Source organism: Giraffa tippelskirchi, chromosome 2 (genome assembly GCF_054371585.1).
Source record: "Giraffa tippelskirchi isolate mGirTip1 chromosome 2, T2T-mGirTip1v1.2.pri, whole genome shotgun sequence".
Lineage (NCBI taxonomy): Eukaryota > Metazoa > Chordata > Mammalia > Artiodactyla > Giraffidae > Giraffa > Giraffa tippelskirchi.
The window spans coordinates 154,467,601-154,482,191 of NC_137276.1; the positions used below are offsets into that span (position 1 = coordinate 154,467,601).

At 48.1% G+C, this 14,591-nt stretch overlaps 1 protein-coding gene across 5 annotated transcripts in view; it reads right to left on the bottom strand.

Moving 5' to 3' along the window:
• The window catches only part of DGKG (diacylglycerol kinase gamma), a 211,746-nt gene that overhangs the window by 99,900 nt on the left and 97,255 nt on the right, over positions 1-14,591 (bottom strand). For 2 of the 5 annotated variants that reach the window (XM_081571401.1, XM_081571405.1), the window contains exons 12-17: positions 13,323-13,439; positions 12,234-12,326; positions 10,582-10,641; positions 7,916-7,995; positions 6,700-6,774; positions 3,950-4,035 (exon numbers count right to left, since the gene is read on the bottom strand). In XM_081571401.1, the coding sequence (XP_081427527.1) occupies positions 3,950-4,035; positions 6,700-6,774; positions 7,916-7,995; positions 10,582-10,641; positions 12,234-12,326; positions 13,323-13,439 (511 nt within the window). The remainder of the gene's footprint in view (positions 1-3,949; positions 4,036-6,699; positions 6,775-7,915; positions 7,996-10,581; positions 10,642-12,233; positions 12,327-13,322; positions 13,440-14,591) is intronic. The other 3 variants (XM_081571402.1, XM_081571403.1, XM_081571404.1) reach the window with 3 other exon arrangements.

Below are 14,591 nucleotides of genomic sequence, written 5' to 3' on the forward strand. Positions count from 1 at the left end.
TCCTTTGCCTGGAAGACCCTTGTTTGCTTAAGTCTGTCCCTTCTTCTGTGGTTCCCTTTGCAGCATATCAACCATCCTCATAGTGCTGAGGCTAGACACCTGGATGTAATTCTAGATTTTTCCTTCTCCCTCACCACACATCTGTTCACACATCAATTTCTACATGTTGTCTCCTTAATAGCTTTCCAAGCAATCTCTCCTCTCCCTTCCATGGTGATGGCTGGGTTCTGACACAGTATGAGTCCTTCCCACTGCTACTGCTGCAGCGGCCCCTCTCTGTCCTCTTGGCCTCTTCACCCCCTGGTATGTTCTCCACAGGTCCACCTGGGCAGGTAATCCTTGAACCACAAGCCTGATCACACTAGTCCACTGTTTTGCCTTCTACCATGACTCCCATCACCCTTAGCCTGGCAGCAAGGCCCTTTTCAGCTCTGCCTTACTCTCTAGCCTCACCCTTCTCACGTCCTGCTTCCCACTCACCATGTCAACATGTGGTTCAATGCAGGGGCCCTTCTTGGTTGGCCTAGTCTGGACCTCGTGCCTCTCTCCAGAGTGCTTCTCTAGTGCCAGGGATGATCTCATTCACACTATCTTGTAAATGACTACTTTTTTGTTCCCCAAATGTACTGTGACCTTCTTGGGGGACCTGCCGTAGTACCTCTACAGCTTTACTGAAGGCCTAGATGCTGTGTTAGGTGCTCCAGCTCTAACAGCAGGCCAAAAAAAAAAGACATGGCTCTGGCTCTCATGGTACCTACCATTGAGAGGGAGAGATAGCTATCAATGAGGTAATTGGCGCATAATTTCAAATGCGTACTGGGAAGGAGGGGACTGTGGTCCTGTAATGAGTGATCAGGAAAGGCTTCCCCAAGGAAGGCTGAGGTCTGAAGTAGAAGCTGACCAAGCAAAGGCCAGGGAAGCAGAAGAGACAGGCCCTGTGGTGGAAGGGACACTAGTGTCTTCATGGGTCAGAAAGGGATCGAGTGTTTGAGGGGGAGGATGGGGGTAGGAAATGAGGCCGGAAGGGTGGGCAGCTGCTAGGCCACTTTGGGCCTCCCTGAAGCACTGGTTTTATCTTTATCTAACAAAAGTACGTCTAGTCAAGGCTATGGTTTTTCCAGTGGTCATGTATGGATGTGAGAGTTGGACGGTGAAGAAAGCTGAGTGCCGAAGAATTGATGCTTTTGAACTGTGGTGTTGGAGAAGACTCTTGAGAGTCCCTTGGACTGCAAGGAGATCCAATCAATCCATCCTAAAAGAGATCAATCCTGGGTGTTCATTGGAAGGTCTGATGTTGAAGCTGAAACTCCAATATTTTGGCCACCTCATGCGAAGGGTTGACTCATTGGAAAAGACCCTAATGCTGGGTAGGATTGGGGGCGGAAGGAGAAGGGGACGACAGAGGATGAGATGGTTGGATGGCATCGCCGACTCGATGGACATGGGTCTGGGTGGACTCCGGGAGTTGGTGATGGACAGAGAGGCCTGGTGTGCTGCAATTCATGGGGTCGCAGAGAGTCGGACATGACTGAGCGACTGAACTGAACTGAACTAAGAATCCTGGGAAGCCACCGATGTGCTTTACACACATCACAACCCGACTGACATTCAGGAAGGACCACTCTGGCTATTGCATGAGAACTGATCAGAGAGAGAGCTGAAATGGGGTGGCAGAGAGAGCTGAACAAGGGCCTCAATCTCTTGAATGAATGAATGAATGAACATTGTCCAGTTATTCCTTTTACTCTTGTTTTTTAATCTCTGTTTTTTAACCTGTGAAAAAACAGATCACCTCACATGCTCTTTCTGTTCTGGGCAGCATATATCACCTGTGTCCTCTGCAGACGAATTTTATAAAGCTTGTCCGCAAACCCTACTTTCTCCTTCCTGATGGAGAGGGATCCCTACAAGCAGCTCCTAGCACTGCAGCCATCCACCCTCTGCTGATCAGCTTTTTCTTCCCCAGCTCCCAGAGGATGCCTCCCTCCTCCCACAAACAACTCCAGAGCCCTAGGTGACAAGAGAGTGTGGGTGGCTGCTTGGCAGGGCCGTGTCCATGGAAACCAAAGTGCCTGTGGGGGAGCAGATGTGGCAAGTGTGGGGGATGCCTGTCCCAACCCAGGTGGTTTGCTTACAACCCCTGGGGGCCCAGCCTTCTCCACCCTGTTCAGGGTCTATCCTGGCCCATCCTCCACTCCCCTCTTCCCAGAGGAAGTCCTCGTCTCCCATGGGAAGTCAGCAAATCCTGTGGGCTCCATCTTCCAAAGCTATCCAGACCCTGACTCCTCCTTACCACCTCCTCTGTCTCTACTGTGGTTCACGGCCCAGGTCCCCTCCTTGGATCTCTGCAGGAGCCTCCTAACTGGTCTCTCAGCTCCCATCCTTGTCAGTTTCTGTAATCTGTTGTGCCCCTGCTTTGCTCGAAACAATCTAGCATCTTGGGACCTTCGCAGTGTGACAGCCGCATTCCGTGTCATGTCATCCATGTCCTAGTGACTTGGCCCTGCTTTGTCTCTGCTTTGTCCCCGGCCCCTCTCCCCTCACAGACTCCACCTTGGGCATGCTCTGCAGCCTCCTCACTGGCCTTCTGCTGCCTCAGGGCCTTTGTATCTGCTGTTCCTTCTGCTTGAACTACTCTTTCCTTGGGCATTCTCGAAGCTCACTCTCCTCCAGGTCTCCATGCAAATGTCATCTGCTCCTCAGGGCCTTCAAAACTACCCTGTCTTAGTTTGCAACTCCACTTCTGCTGCTGAGCTCCCTTTGCCCATTTTCTGCTGATCTCTCTCTCTTTTTTAAATCACCTTCTGTCATACTGTATATTTCACTTATTTCTTTGTTTACTGCCTGTCTCTTCCCTCTAGAAGGAAGCTCCATGAGGGTGAGATAGTGTCCTTTTTTAACTGCTGCATTGCCAGAGCTTCCATGGGAGCTGAGCACCTGGAGGTACACAGCAGGATCTGGGGACCAAAGGATGAAACAGCCAAGCAGCCCAGGCTCGATGCTCTGGACCATCTCAGCAATTCCCTTGGCTGCTTTCCTGAGTTTATGTTCTATATCTCAGTGTTTATCTGGGCTCTCCAGGGTTAGCTCTTGAATGTATCCCTCGTCCCAGAATTTCAGAATCATTCTCCATCATTTACTGGTGGTAGTGGTACTGTGTCCAAGGACCCACAAATCCAGGCAGGCCTCCTGATTCCCAGCCCGGACCCTCCCCGCCATCCCCATCACCCTTTTGATCAGGCATATTGGACATACCCCATCGTAGCTTTTCTTTGCTTGAACTGATCTGAGCTTTCTACATGTGCTTTGTGGGCTCTGGGCTCTAGGTGTTCATCTCCAGGTGACTTGCCCTGCACTGTGCATCTATTCTTAGTTCTTTCGCCTTTATCCAGCACGCTGGACCTGCCTGGAGTCCCACTCCTGCTGCCTTTCCCCCCAGTCTCCCCATCTGGCCTGTCCTGCAACTGCCCAAATCCTGCCTGTGATAGATATTTTTGAAGCAAGGCCTGAGACTAAGCTGTTAACATCTGTACATGTGGGAATCCTTCCATTATGTTTTCTTTTCTTTTGTCCACCTAAAGTAGGTATTTAGTGAACCATTGGTCCAAGAGTAGAAGCAAAGATAAACAAGACATGGTTCCATTTCCCTTTTTTATTACCTTCCTTTGACTTTCAATATGGGCTTCCCAGGTGGTGCTAGTGGTAAAGAACCCGCCTGCCAAAGCAGGAGACGTGGGTTCCATCCCTGGGTCAGGAAGATCCCCTGAAGGAGGTCATGGCAACCCACTCCAATATTCTTGCCTGGAGGATCCCATGGACAGAAGAGCCTGGTGGGCTATAGTCCATGGAGTCACAAAGAGACACGACTGATGCAATTTAGGACACACATGCACAACTTAAATACACTTACTGTAAATCAACTACAAAAGTCCTTCCAGCCCATTCTTACCAATGCAATCCAAAATCCAGCCAACTGTCCCATCACCTCCGCAGGCCAAAACACGGAAGTCTGGAGTATCGCGGAAAAAGTTAAGTCTGGGAAGTAGAAAGGCCAAAATGGTTTTGTTTACAGGCTGACCTTTGACACTCCTTGAGTCAGAGTCCCCCCACCCCACCCCAACACCCTGCTCCCTTCCCTGGAAGCATGTTATGACCTTGACTCCTTTTGGGGTTGAAAGGGTCACTCAGTGTTCTGAAACCAGAACGTACTAAGCAATGCCATTGAGTACAAACCCCATGGAGCCATCTTTGTCTAAGGAGATTCTGACTCAATATTCAACACAGAAAATGGTTTTCTAGAAACTGTCTATGATTTATGCAGAGGAATCCGCAGTTTGCTTATTTTGGCACCAATGCAATTAACCCCCAACATCTGCCTCCTTTCCGGCTCTCACCTACTCTGCCCTCACAACCTCCTAGAAGCATTGAACTAGCTGAATCTTCACCCCACCCCAGACCTAAGTGGAGTTAGCACCATCTCCCTTCAGGGTCCTTAACCCTGTAGAGCAGGGCTCTTAACCTGGGCTGCGTATCTAAGGGGTCTGTGGGTAGAATCCAGAGGGCCTTGAACTTGAAAAAAATGTTACACTATTATCTTCCCTAAACTCTAACTGAAAATTAGCATTTCCTTCAACAGTACCTGTGACTTTGTTAAGCGGCCGAAATGACAGGTATTTCAATGTTTTACTACAGTTGTGGCAGGCATTTTCTTTATCACTTCTGCTCATTACTGTTTTAATTTACAGTAGCTATTAGACCCGCCTCTGGAACTTGCTATGTAATGTCTTAATAAATCACGTGTATTTTCCTGTCACAGATTTGTTGTCTAACCTTTAGTAACTGTTTTTTCAATAAAGTTTCCCTGGGTATTCTTATATATTTCATTTTATACATTAAAAAATATTATCTCAATATTAAGAAGGGGTCCATAGGCTCCATGAGACTGCCAAATGGGTTCCTGGTGCAAAAAAGGTTAAGAACCTCTGCTGTAGCACAGAGAGGATCTGGGGAGGCCTCAGGGTGGGGCTTGAGAAGGCGAAGCCCAGGATTTCCTCTTTGCCCTGCTTGGTGATCTGAGGAGACCCCTGGGGTCTTCTGCCAATGCAGGTGTAGGCAAATTAACTTCCCCTCCCCGCCTTTCTCTTGTAGAACTCTTCTCTCCTGTAGAAGTGGATTCTGAATGAAGGCTCCCTTCAGCTAGACAGCCTCTCTGATTACAGGCTGACATATACAGCAGAGAGAGATACTCAGGGCACAGTGGCCCTGGAAGCAGCCACCAGGCTTGTCACCCCGGGCAAAACCAATTTAGGATGGATGCGGTTAAGGGACAGTACTGTCTGTATCCAAGTATCAAAATGCCCTAGAAGAGAGCAGGCTGGTAAAGGCATCTGTGGGCTGCTGCCCAGTCACAAGTCACAAATGGAGCAGTCATTGGCCGTCACGGGGACCATGATGGCACATGCAGCAGTACAGGTGGCCTTTATTTTGAAATTAATTTTATAGGTAAGTCACGGCAGAGGTGCTGAATTTGCATTCATATTTCTTTCCCCTTTAGTGGTCTTGTATCATCACTGCCATAAATAATAGCTGTGTGTCAAACAGCTGAAGACACAGTCTCTTCTTACTTATTTTTAAAAATGAAAAACACTTAAAAATTTTTTTGGCTATGCTGCATGGCATTTGGGATCTTAGTTTCCTCACCAGGAATTGAACCCACACCCCCTGCAGTGGAAGTACAAAGTCCTAACCACTGGACCACCAGGGAAGTCCTCAGGGTCCCTTTTTCGAGTCCTTACCCAGACCCTCTTAAGGTCTTGGTGAGCCAAGCATAGCAATGCAAGTTTGGATGTTGGAAACCCCAGCCCAGGAGGCACAGATCTGAGGACTGGCACTGAGATAGCCTTGGGCTGGACGGTCAGTGTCTCTACTGCACTGGCTCCAGCTGGTAAGAAGGTCACAGTCTTTGGGTACCTTCCAGCCCCAGTGCTGGAGGAACCTCTGATTACAGGGCTCATCACGTCACAGCTCCTCCCACAGAACTTGGGGAGAGCTGCAGAGGGGCTGCCTCATCTCCTTTTGTTGCTCCCCATCTCCTCAACACAGGGAAACAGCCAATAGGCAAATGACAGGAGACGGGCCGGTGGGGGTGGGGAAGGGGTGCACCAAACAACCTCTAAACTGGATGATTCAGGAAAAAATGTGATTTCATTGAACAACTAACTGTCTTGATCCTAAAATGCCTCGACAATAGAACATGGCGTGGAACTCTGAGTCAGCTGTATAGATTTCTGAAACAACGACAGACAAGGCTAAGAAAACTCTTTTCTTCTCCCTGATGATTCAGTATGAAGATGCCAGCTAATACAGCCTTGCAAATAAGTTAACTTACCAGCCTGCCCTTCTTGTCAATTCCACAAATGACATTTGCAATTTTTCCCTCTTACAAAATCAATAGCTTTTTCTGGGATAAAGTAGAGTAGGCTGCTTCCCAGGGTGGGCTGTAATGGGTTTTCCTGAGTATCTCCAGGAGGAAGTAAGAATAGATAACGAGGAAAAGAAGAGTAAAGGAGTGAACTGGTAGGAAGGACAAGTCTACGGATGAAAGAGATTTAAAGAAAAACAAACCACCCAGAAAGCTATCCTCTTTAGAGATTACAGGGGGCGGGGGAGAAATAAGACGTAAAGATTGTGTCTCCATACCCTGGAGTAGGCCCCCCATTGTCCAGGTTGAAAACTTGTTTGGGGTTGAGCAGATAGTGGAATTTCCGAAGAATTCTATGGAAAAAAAAGAAAGAGAGAGAGAGAGAGAGACCGAGACAGAGAAGGGGAATGTCATTGTGAGGAGTCATAGGAGGGCAAGTACCTCTCCAGCCCAGTGATGGTGGGAACGTGGGTCTCTTTAAACCCAAGAGGGGAAGACTGCACCCAGGTCCTGCAGACCCTGAGCTCCCAGGTCCAGCTGGCCTCACCCAGGCCCTCACCCTGGTTCAAAGTCTCCCCACCAGCCAAGATTCTAGTCTCCAACCCCAGGAGTAGTACCCCTTGCACAGAGGACAGTGCAAAGCAACCCGGAGAACAGAACTTCCATTCTCCTGAGGGCTTCTCCTTCATGGAGAACTTCTCCCTAATGTTCTGCATGTTCTAGGCAGTATGATTCTGCTCTTTGTGGACTAGACAAAGGTCCCCCAAGTCCTGGGGTTAGGAGGACATGCAGGAAGTGGAGTTGGGGCCGAGGAGCACTGGGAGCAGCAGCCACATCTAGGCTTGGATTCAAGGCTTCAGCTTGAGGCTAATTAGGTCGGTTCAGAAAGGGCGCTCTGCCCCTAGGATTGGGGTTGGGGGGGGTGTCTCATAATTCTTGTTTAAGATCTGCTTATTATTTTTTAAAACGTGGATTCCAGATCACCATGTCAACAATTCATTGCCTCAGAGCTGAACACAGGGAGGCAGAGCTGCTCTGCCCATCCCCCACTCTCTGGGCATTTCCTTCACTGATGAGATGGGTGCCCTGCTTTCTCGGGGTGGAATAGGCTAAGAAATCTCAACCAGGTGCCTCTGCCATGTCTCTTAGATCAAGAAAAGACTTGGAAGCCCGGAACTTAACAGGCATCTCAGAACTTGGCCTGATTCTGGGAAACAGAATAATGGCCCATGTGACAAGCCCTAGGCTAAGCACTATGTCTCTCTTAATACTCGCATGGGAGAAGAAATGATTATTATCTCCATTTTACAGAGGATGAAACCAAGGCACAGGGACGTTAAGTCACTTGGACCAGGTCATCAAATGATGTGTGGTAGGGCTGGGACTGGACCACAGGTCTGCCATCTCCGTAGCCCACTTGGTTATGGCTGAGGGAAGAAAGGACCCGGATGAGGTTGTTCTAGCCTCTTCATCTCAAAAAAGAAGAGAACATACCTTTCTCCTTGTCTCCCTCCACTCTTGGGGTTCACCAAGACCAGCAGGGGGTGGGTACCCGGAGTGGGGATGATCTTATACTTCAAAGGCAAAAGAAAAAGAAGTTAGCTGTGTTTCAGCCCACAGGAAGGAATGCAATGAGAGTGGATACTAAGACAGTTCCTGGGAGAGGCAGCTGGGAAGCAGATCCAGGCATGGGGTAGAGGAGGTCAGGAGGCAGTAGGTGCTGCTCCACTGGCTTAATCTGAGGGATTAAGCAGTTAAGTGTCTCCAGCCTAAGTGGTTTTTAAGTAGCATTAATGGTGACAAGGGTTTGAGGTGGGGATCAGAGATGGGGCTTCAAATTATTCAGCAATGGTGTGGCTTTGTGCCCACAGCACAAGATTAGCTTTTGTGAAGATATAACTGAAATGATCTTAGAAAATATAGCCATTTGGTCCTACACCTAAATAGAATGGAGCTAATCATCACTTCCACCCCCAGCATCTTTCAAATCCACATTTGCAGCCCTAATTTTCCTCCCAAGCTTGGTTCCACCTTTCTCACTGTCAAACGGGGTATCTTCAGCCACTGGAACATGCCCCAAATCTGACTTACCTTCTTTCCCCTCAAAACTGGTCCTCTCTCCTGGCTACTATTATTATTCATCCAGTCATCCAGGGAAGACCCTGTCCTGCCAGCTCTTTCCCTGGAATGTTTCATTATCTCCGGCAGCTGCCACAATGCCCACACTGCTCAGGCCTTTCTCACCTCAGGTGAAGCCCTGTAAGCTGCCCCCACGCAGTTCTTTCCCAGGCATCACTAGTCATACCACTCCTGCTCAAAATCCTTTAAGGACATCTCATTACCCAGAGGATAAAATCCAAACCTGCTAACCTGGCCTGCAAGGCATTTATGTATAGCCCCATTCTATCGTTCTCCCTTAATCACTCTAACCTTCACTGCAGTTCCAACCAAGTCTAGCTCTTACCCTCTAGTGAGTGAATTCCCACCCTGTGGGGCTGCTCACACTGGTTTCTTCTTCTCCTTAATGCCCTGAAATGCCATAGAAACCTCAAGAAAAACTTCTCATCCTCAAGGCCCAATTCAAGACCTACTTCGTCCATGAAGTTTTGCTTGATCATTGCAATGAAAACTCTTGCACTTGAAGCATATAATATCTTATGGGTTTCATTTGGTATTGTTTATTTGCATGTTTTTATTTATTTTTTCCTCAGGTGAAGCAAAAGTGAAAGTGTTAGTCACTTAGTGCTGTCTGACTCTTTGTGACCACATAGACTGTAGCTCACCAGGCTCCTCTGTCCATGTGATTCTCTAAGCGAGAATACTGGAGTGGGTAGCCATTCCCTTCTCCAGGGGATCTTCCCGGCCCAGGGATCAAACCTGGGTCTCCTGCACTGCAGGCAGATTCTTTACCATCTGAGCACCAGAGAAGCCCAAATGTCTCAAAACATCAACTGGATATTAAATGCCTCATGGACAGGGTGGGAGAGTGTATAACCCTCCTACCAAGGATCCCATTGCCCCAGAGACAAGTGTACTCAGTAAATACTTGTAGCTTCAGCAGAAGGATACCCAATACAGAGGTGCAGCGCTGCTCCATATTCACTGTCTTATGCCTACTTTTCCATATCTTAAGCTAAAAATTCGGCAAACCCAGTGCCAGATAAGTTGAAATGGACAGCAACATTCTTTATAAATTTTAGGAATTTTTTCATCTGCCGAGGGTGATTATTTGTGTGGTACCCAGAAGCATCTTGGAGACTGAGAAGTAAATCTTTATCTCTGGGGGTGATATTCAGAATGCTGAACAACCTGCTCAGCATGGACACTGTCCAATCAGAATAGATGCAGGATAAGCAGATAGATGCCAGCTGTGAACTGACATATCTGCACTGTGTGTGTGTGTATGTGCGTGCTCCATGTGACTTTCTCCCCTTCAAGGTATCTAGACCTTTACCACATCAAGCTTCTGGCATCACTGTGGCTTATGTTTTATACTCATCTACAAGTTCTCATTGAATCTTGGAGCATCTCAGGGAGGTGGCAGTGCAGGGATTTGCTATGTGCCTTTTCAAACGAGGAAACTTAAGGGTCAGAGGGAGAGGAGGAGGACCCAGCGTTCTTTGTTTTCCTGTTTCTCATTCCACCTCACCATGCTGCCTTTTCTGCATTTGCTGGCACTTTGTGAAAGGCACAAAGAGAAATTCATTGGTGAATCCAACTAAAAAAAAAACAACTGAATTCTTAAATACACATTTAAGGATGAAGGAGAAATTTTGGATCTATTTAACTCTTTTGGCAGATCACATTCTGGAGATAGCTTGGCAGTCTTGGAAAACCCAATTGTCTATTTTTAGGCCACATTCTTGTTATTATTCAGGGGGTATGCATATTGAAGTTTTATGCAGCGTGTTCCTTAAAAGGTGATAAAGCCAGTGTGGCCAGCTACGGGATCAACCAACCTCCCTTTGCACCACTTGCCTACAGTGTGGTGGCCAAAGGTAACCCCAGAGACTGGAAATCCAGTGTCTTCTGCGATATAATTGATCAGATAAGAAAGCAGATGTTAAGATGTGTTTCTCTAGAACTCAAATCCTGCCCTCCCCTCCACAGCCTTGGACCGGCTTAGAAGGAATGAGCACACTGAGGGTTTGCTGAGGTACCTGCATGACAAGTTCACCCTTGGCTGACACGCTACCATCAGACTTCCCATCTGGCCTGTCCTGTGAAAAGAGAGGAAAGACAAGCATCCTTTGAAAAAAATGTGCCTGCTACAAAAAAAGAAATCAAAAGAAAAACAAATGGTTAGTGTAAAGAAAGAGAATAGAAAACCAGTATAGCATAGGATGGAGTCTTCAAAGTGGGGCTTTGAACCAAAACAAAGAAATGCTCCCTTTGGGTTCCTCAAAGACTCTCCAGGCCTTTGTCATCACTTGCTCTGACTTTGACTTCGGGACACTGGAAGGAACATAGTGTTTCAGAGGAAACACTGAAATGGGCAGAAATCTACTCTGTTGATTTAGAAGCTTGATCTCTGAGAAGCAAGGTCTGAGATCTGGTTTCTATGCTTAGCATTACCTAAATGATATGACACTAAGTCATCTTTCCTGTTTTGTTTTTTCTTCAATGTTTATTATTCATTTTATTGAAGTTTATGTCACATACAGTAAAATGCTCAAATCTAAACCTACAGTTCTATGAATTTCTGCTTATGTACATACCCTTGTCACTATTGCATCTTCTGGTATCGTTCTGTTGTGACTCCTGATGCCATATTGACTTTGCCTGGCTTTTGAATCTCATATAAATGGAATCACATACCATGTCTTTTGAGTCCAGCTTCTTTTGTTCAGCATTATATTTTTGGGATTACCTATATTTTTGCATCTAAGCATGGTTCTTTTCCATTGCCATATAGTTTTACATTATGTGAATCTGCCTCGACTTATTAATCTGTTCTTGTCAGTGGTCATTAAGCTTGTATCCAGTGCTTGACTGTTATGAATAAAGTTGATAGGAACATTCTTGTTCACGTCTTTTGGTGGAATAAATGCTCGTATTTCTCAGATAGACAGACAGGAGGGGACCTGTTGAGTCATAGAGTTTGTGTAACTCCAACTTAGTAGGTACTGCCAAATGGTTTTTGAAAGTGGTGGTTTTTTCCATCAATCTTTAATGAGAAAGAAGATGGTCAAGTAAAAGGTGAAATGTGAGGAGTCAGTGATCCTCAGCCACATCTCTAAGATGAAAAGAGAACAATTTAAGGTCTTTGGTACTTGGTTTGAAAAAAGGGTCTTCAACACAGGAGACAGAAAAAGTTTCAGATGGGAATAATTGGAGTTTAATTTTGCAGCTTTCATTTCCAGGATGGGGCTGTGACACCCTTGGAAATCTTCAAGGCAGTGGGAAGTCCATGTTTGGACATAGAAGAGAGGAAGACAGAGACAAGGGAGGCCTGGGAAGCCTCGCTGTGCACGGGTGGTGACTGGGGTTCCTTGAGCTGTGATCTGCCTGCAAGGTGCTGGGAATGAAGAACGTGCTTTTCTTGCTGGGCCATGTCAGAGCATTCTGGGTGGCTGGTGGTTGGGATCGTTTCAGTCTGGGAAGCTTTCCCTGACAACCTGACTGCGCAGCACTGACCTCTCTTCAACTTGTGCTGAAAACACAAATCCTATGAGTTGTTGAGGGAGCCTGGAGAGGGACGTAAATGTCTAAATGCTCCTGCATTTGAAATGTGAGCTGGGGTTGCCTGGGTGGAGGTGGTGGAGGTGGAGGCAGGGGAGACAGAGCCCTGTTGTTGGGAAGCAACACTTACCCGGGTAATGGGGCATATTGACGTGGGCAGCAAAATATGGTCTCTGAGCTCTCCACCATCACACAGTGTTGACAATTCACACTTGCGGTGAAACTGGAGGGGAAAAATGAAGATGAGAGTGAGTGAAAGTGTTCAAGGAAATGTCAAGTATGAGAGTCTAGACACTTCCTAGGCAGGCAAGTTGTCTAGGGTGCCTTTAAATCCTGATGCACTGCCGGCTTTGGCAGTATAGCTTAGACAGTGTGTGTGTCTGCATGTGTGGTGTGTGGTTAGGGGTGCCAAGTGCCATGGGCAGAGAAAGGAGACCAAGTATTGCCCACAGCAGCTGGAGTGAAATGGTCCCAGGCAGACTTGTGGGCCATCAATGTGGCAGCCGCATGTGGATTCCAGAGCCCTCCTTGGTTATTTGCTCCCTAGGCACTGAGACACTGGTAGGAAGGAGATCTTGTTGAAGAAACTCATGAGAGGCTGGAAGTAAACCCCATGGCTCAACCTCTGCATTTTCAGAGTTCTGCGATCTGATTTGGAGACATGTCCTTTTTGAGGCTGATACCTGGGGGTCAAGGGGACAAGATGCAGCACTGAGTCTGCTACAGAAGGCACGTCAGGCAGCTCTGGGTGTCCAGGATGGAAGTGGACGTTTTGCTGTGGCTGGTGGGCATAGGCCTCTGGCCCAGGCAGTGGGGCTGCTGTCAGCACTGTGTCTTCCTCTGACACAGGGATTCTGGTGTCTAATTCTTCTCTCACTCTGTCAATGCCCTCGGCCCAGCCAATACCCAGGAGAAGGAAGCTAATGGTTCAGCCTGCTGTTCTCAGCTGCCTGGCCACAAAGACAGCAGACTGGCCAGCATCGTCTTAAGCAGACCTGGGTTGGGGGGGGGACACCCTCTCTCTGGGCAGTTTGATGATTTACTGGAGGCAATTAGACTTCGGGCACTGGCAGCGGCTCTGGGCGCCCTCTCTAGCCTTGCCCATGGAGCTCTGCTCATGCCCCCTGGCAGGATGGCCACTGCTGCCTGGCTGCAGCTTGAGCAAAAAAAAAAAAACCCACACTGAAAAGAAGCAGGGCTGCCCTGGGCGCCAACCCACCGTCATCCGGCACCACACGCAGTGCCGCGCGGTGACACTCTGGTAGCACTTGATACTTTTGTGGCACCGGTCACACTTGACGGAGGAGCTCCCTTCCACCCATGCGTGCTGCATCACCTGCAGGAGGGAAGGGAAGGATACCAGGGAAGGCTGCAGAACCACGGCCCAGCGCCCTGGGCCTGGGGAGAAGGTCTGGGAAGAGCATAGGGACGGGGAGGCCAGAGAGGGCTGGTTTCTGTTTAGCGGGCAGCTTAGCTGAATTGCATAGGGTGGTCTCTCCCTACGTAATCACTATCACTCTAATCAAGCTAGATGAAAGCCACTTTGCCTGCTTTTTCAACAGTCCATCTCCTGGCAGTTAAGCCTCTGAGCAGAGTCTCATCTGGCAGTCCATCTGTCTGTCTTGCAAACCTCTTTGCAAAGGGATGTGCTTGTGTGTGCCCTCTTTTGGAAGGCCGCTCAGTGCAGGGAAACACAGGAGGCCTTGGTCTGCAGACCAAGCTGATTAGAGTCACTGATCTTCCACTTTACAGTAGGGTGACCTTTGGCCAGTTCCTGGACCTCTCTGAGTCTCAGGTCCTTCATCTATAGAAACCGGCATAATAAGCCCTACCCCTGTGCTTGCTGGGAGAATTAAAGGAGCCAGCCTATTTGGAAGGGCCTTCCTGGTACAGCCCTGGGCCTTGGGAGGTACTCTGATCAGGAACTCTCTTTGCCCTTCTTTCTTCTATGGGGCAGTGTGTCTGAACCTTAGCAGCCCCTCAAGACCACCTGGGAAGTTTCTAGAAGTCCTAATGCTCAGCCCTCACTCCAAGTCAAATAAATTTGAGTCCCTGAGGGTGAGGCCCATCGTTAGTTTGTTTTAAAGCCCCCTGAGTGATTATAATGTGCAGCCCAGGCTGAGAAGCACTCTGGAAGGAAGTTAGAGAGAAAGCCCAGAGGAATTAGTGTGGGTCATCAGCCAGCGGCTTTCACATCTTTTTCCTGCAGAGCTGGTTGTACCTGCTTCCCGGCCAGGACCTGCTTCTAGAGCAGCCCAGGAACCTGGGAAACAGGTGGGCATGCATGTGTATGCATATGACTGTAAGTGCAAAGTGACCCATGATGCCAAATTCTGGGGGTCTGAGCACTCAGTTAAGTACCCCAGGAATTCTATAGAACTTCTAAAAATTGTTTTCCACTGCTGCTGCTGCTAAGTCACTTCAGTCATGTCTGACTCTGTGCGACCCCATAGACGGCAGCCCACCAGGCTCCGCCGTCCCTGGGATT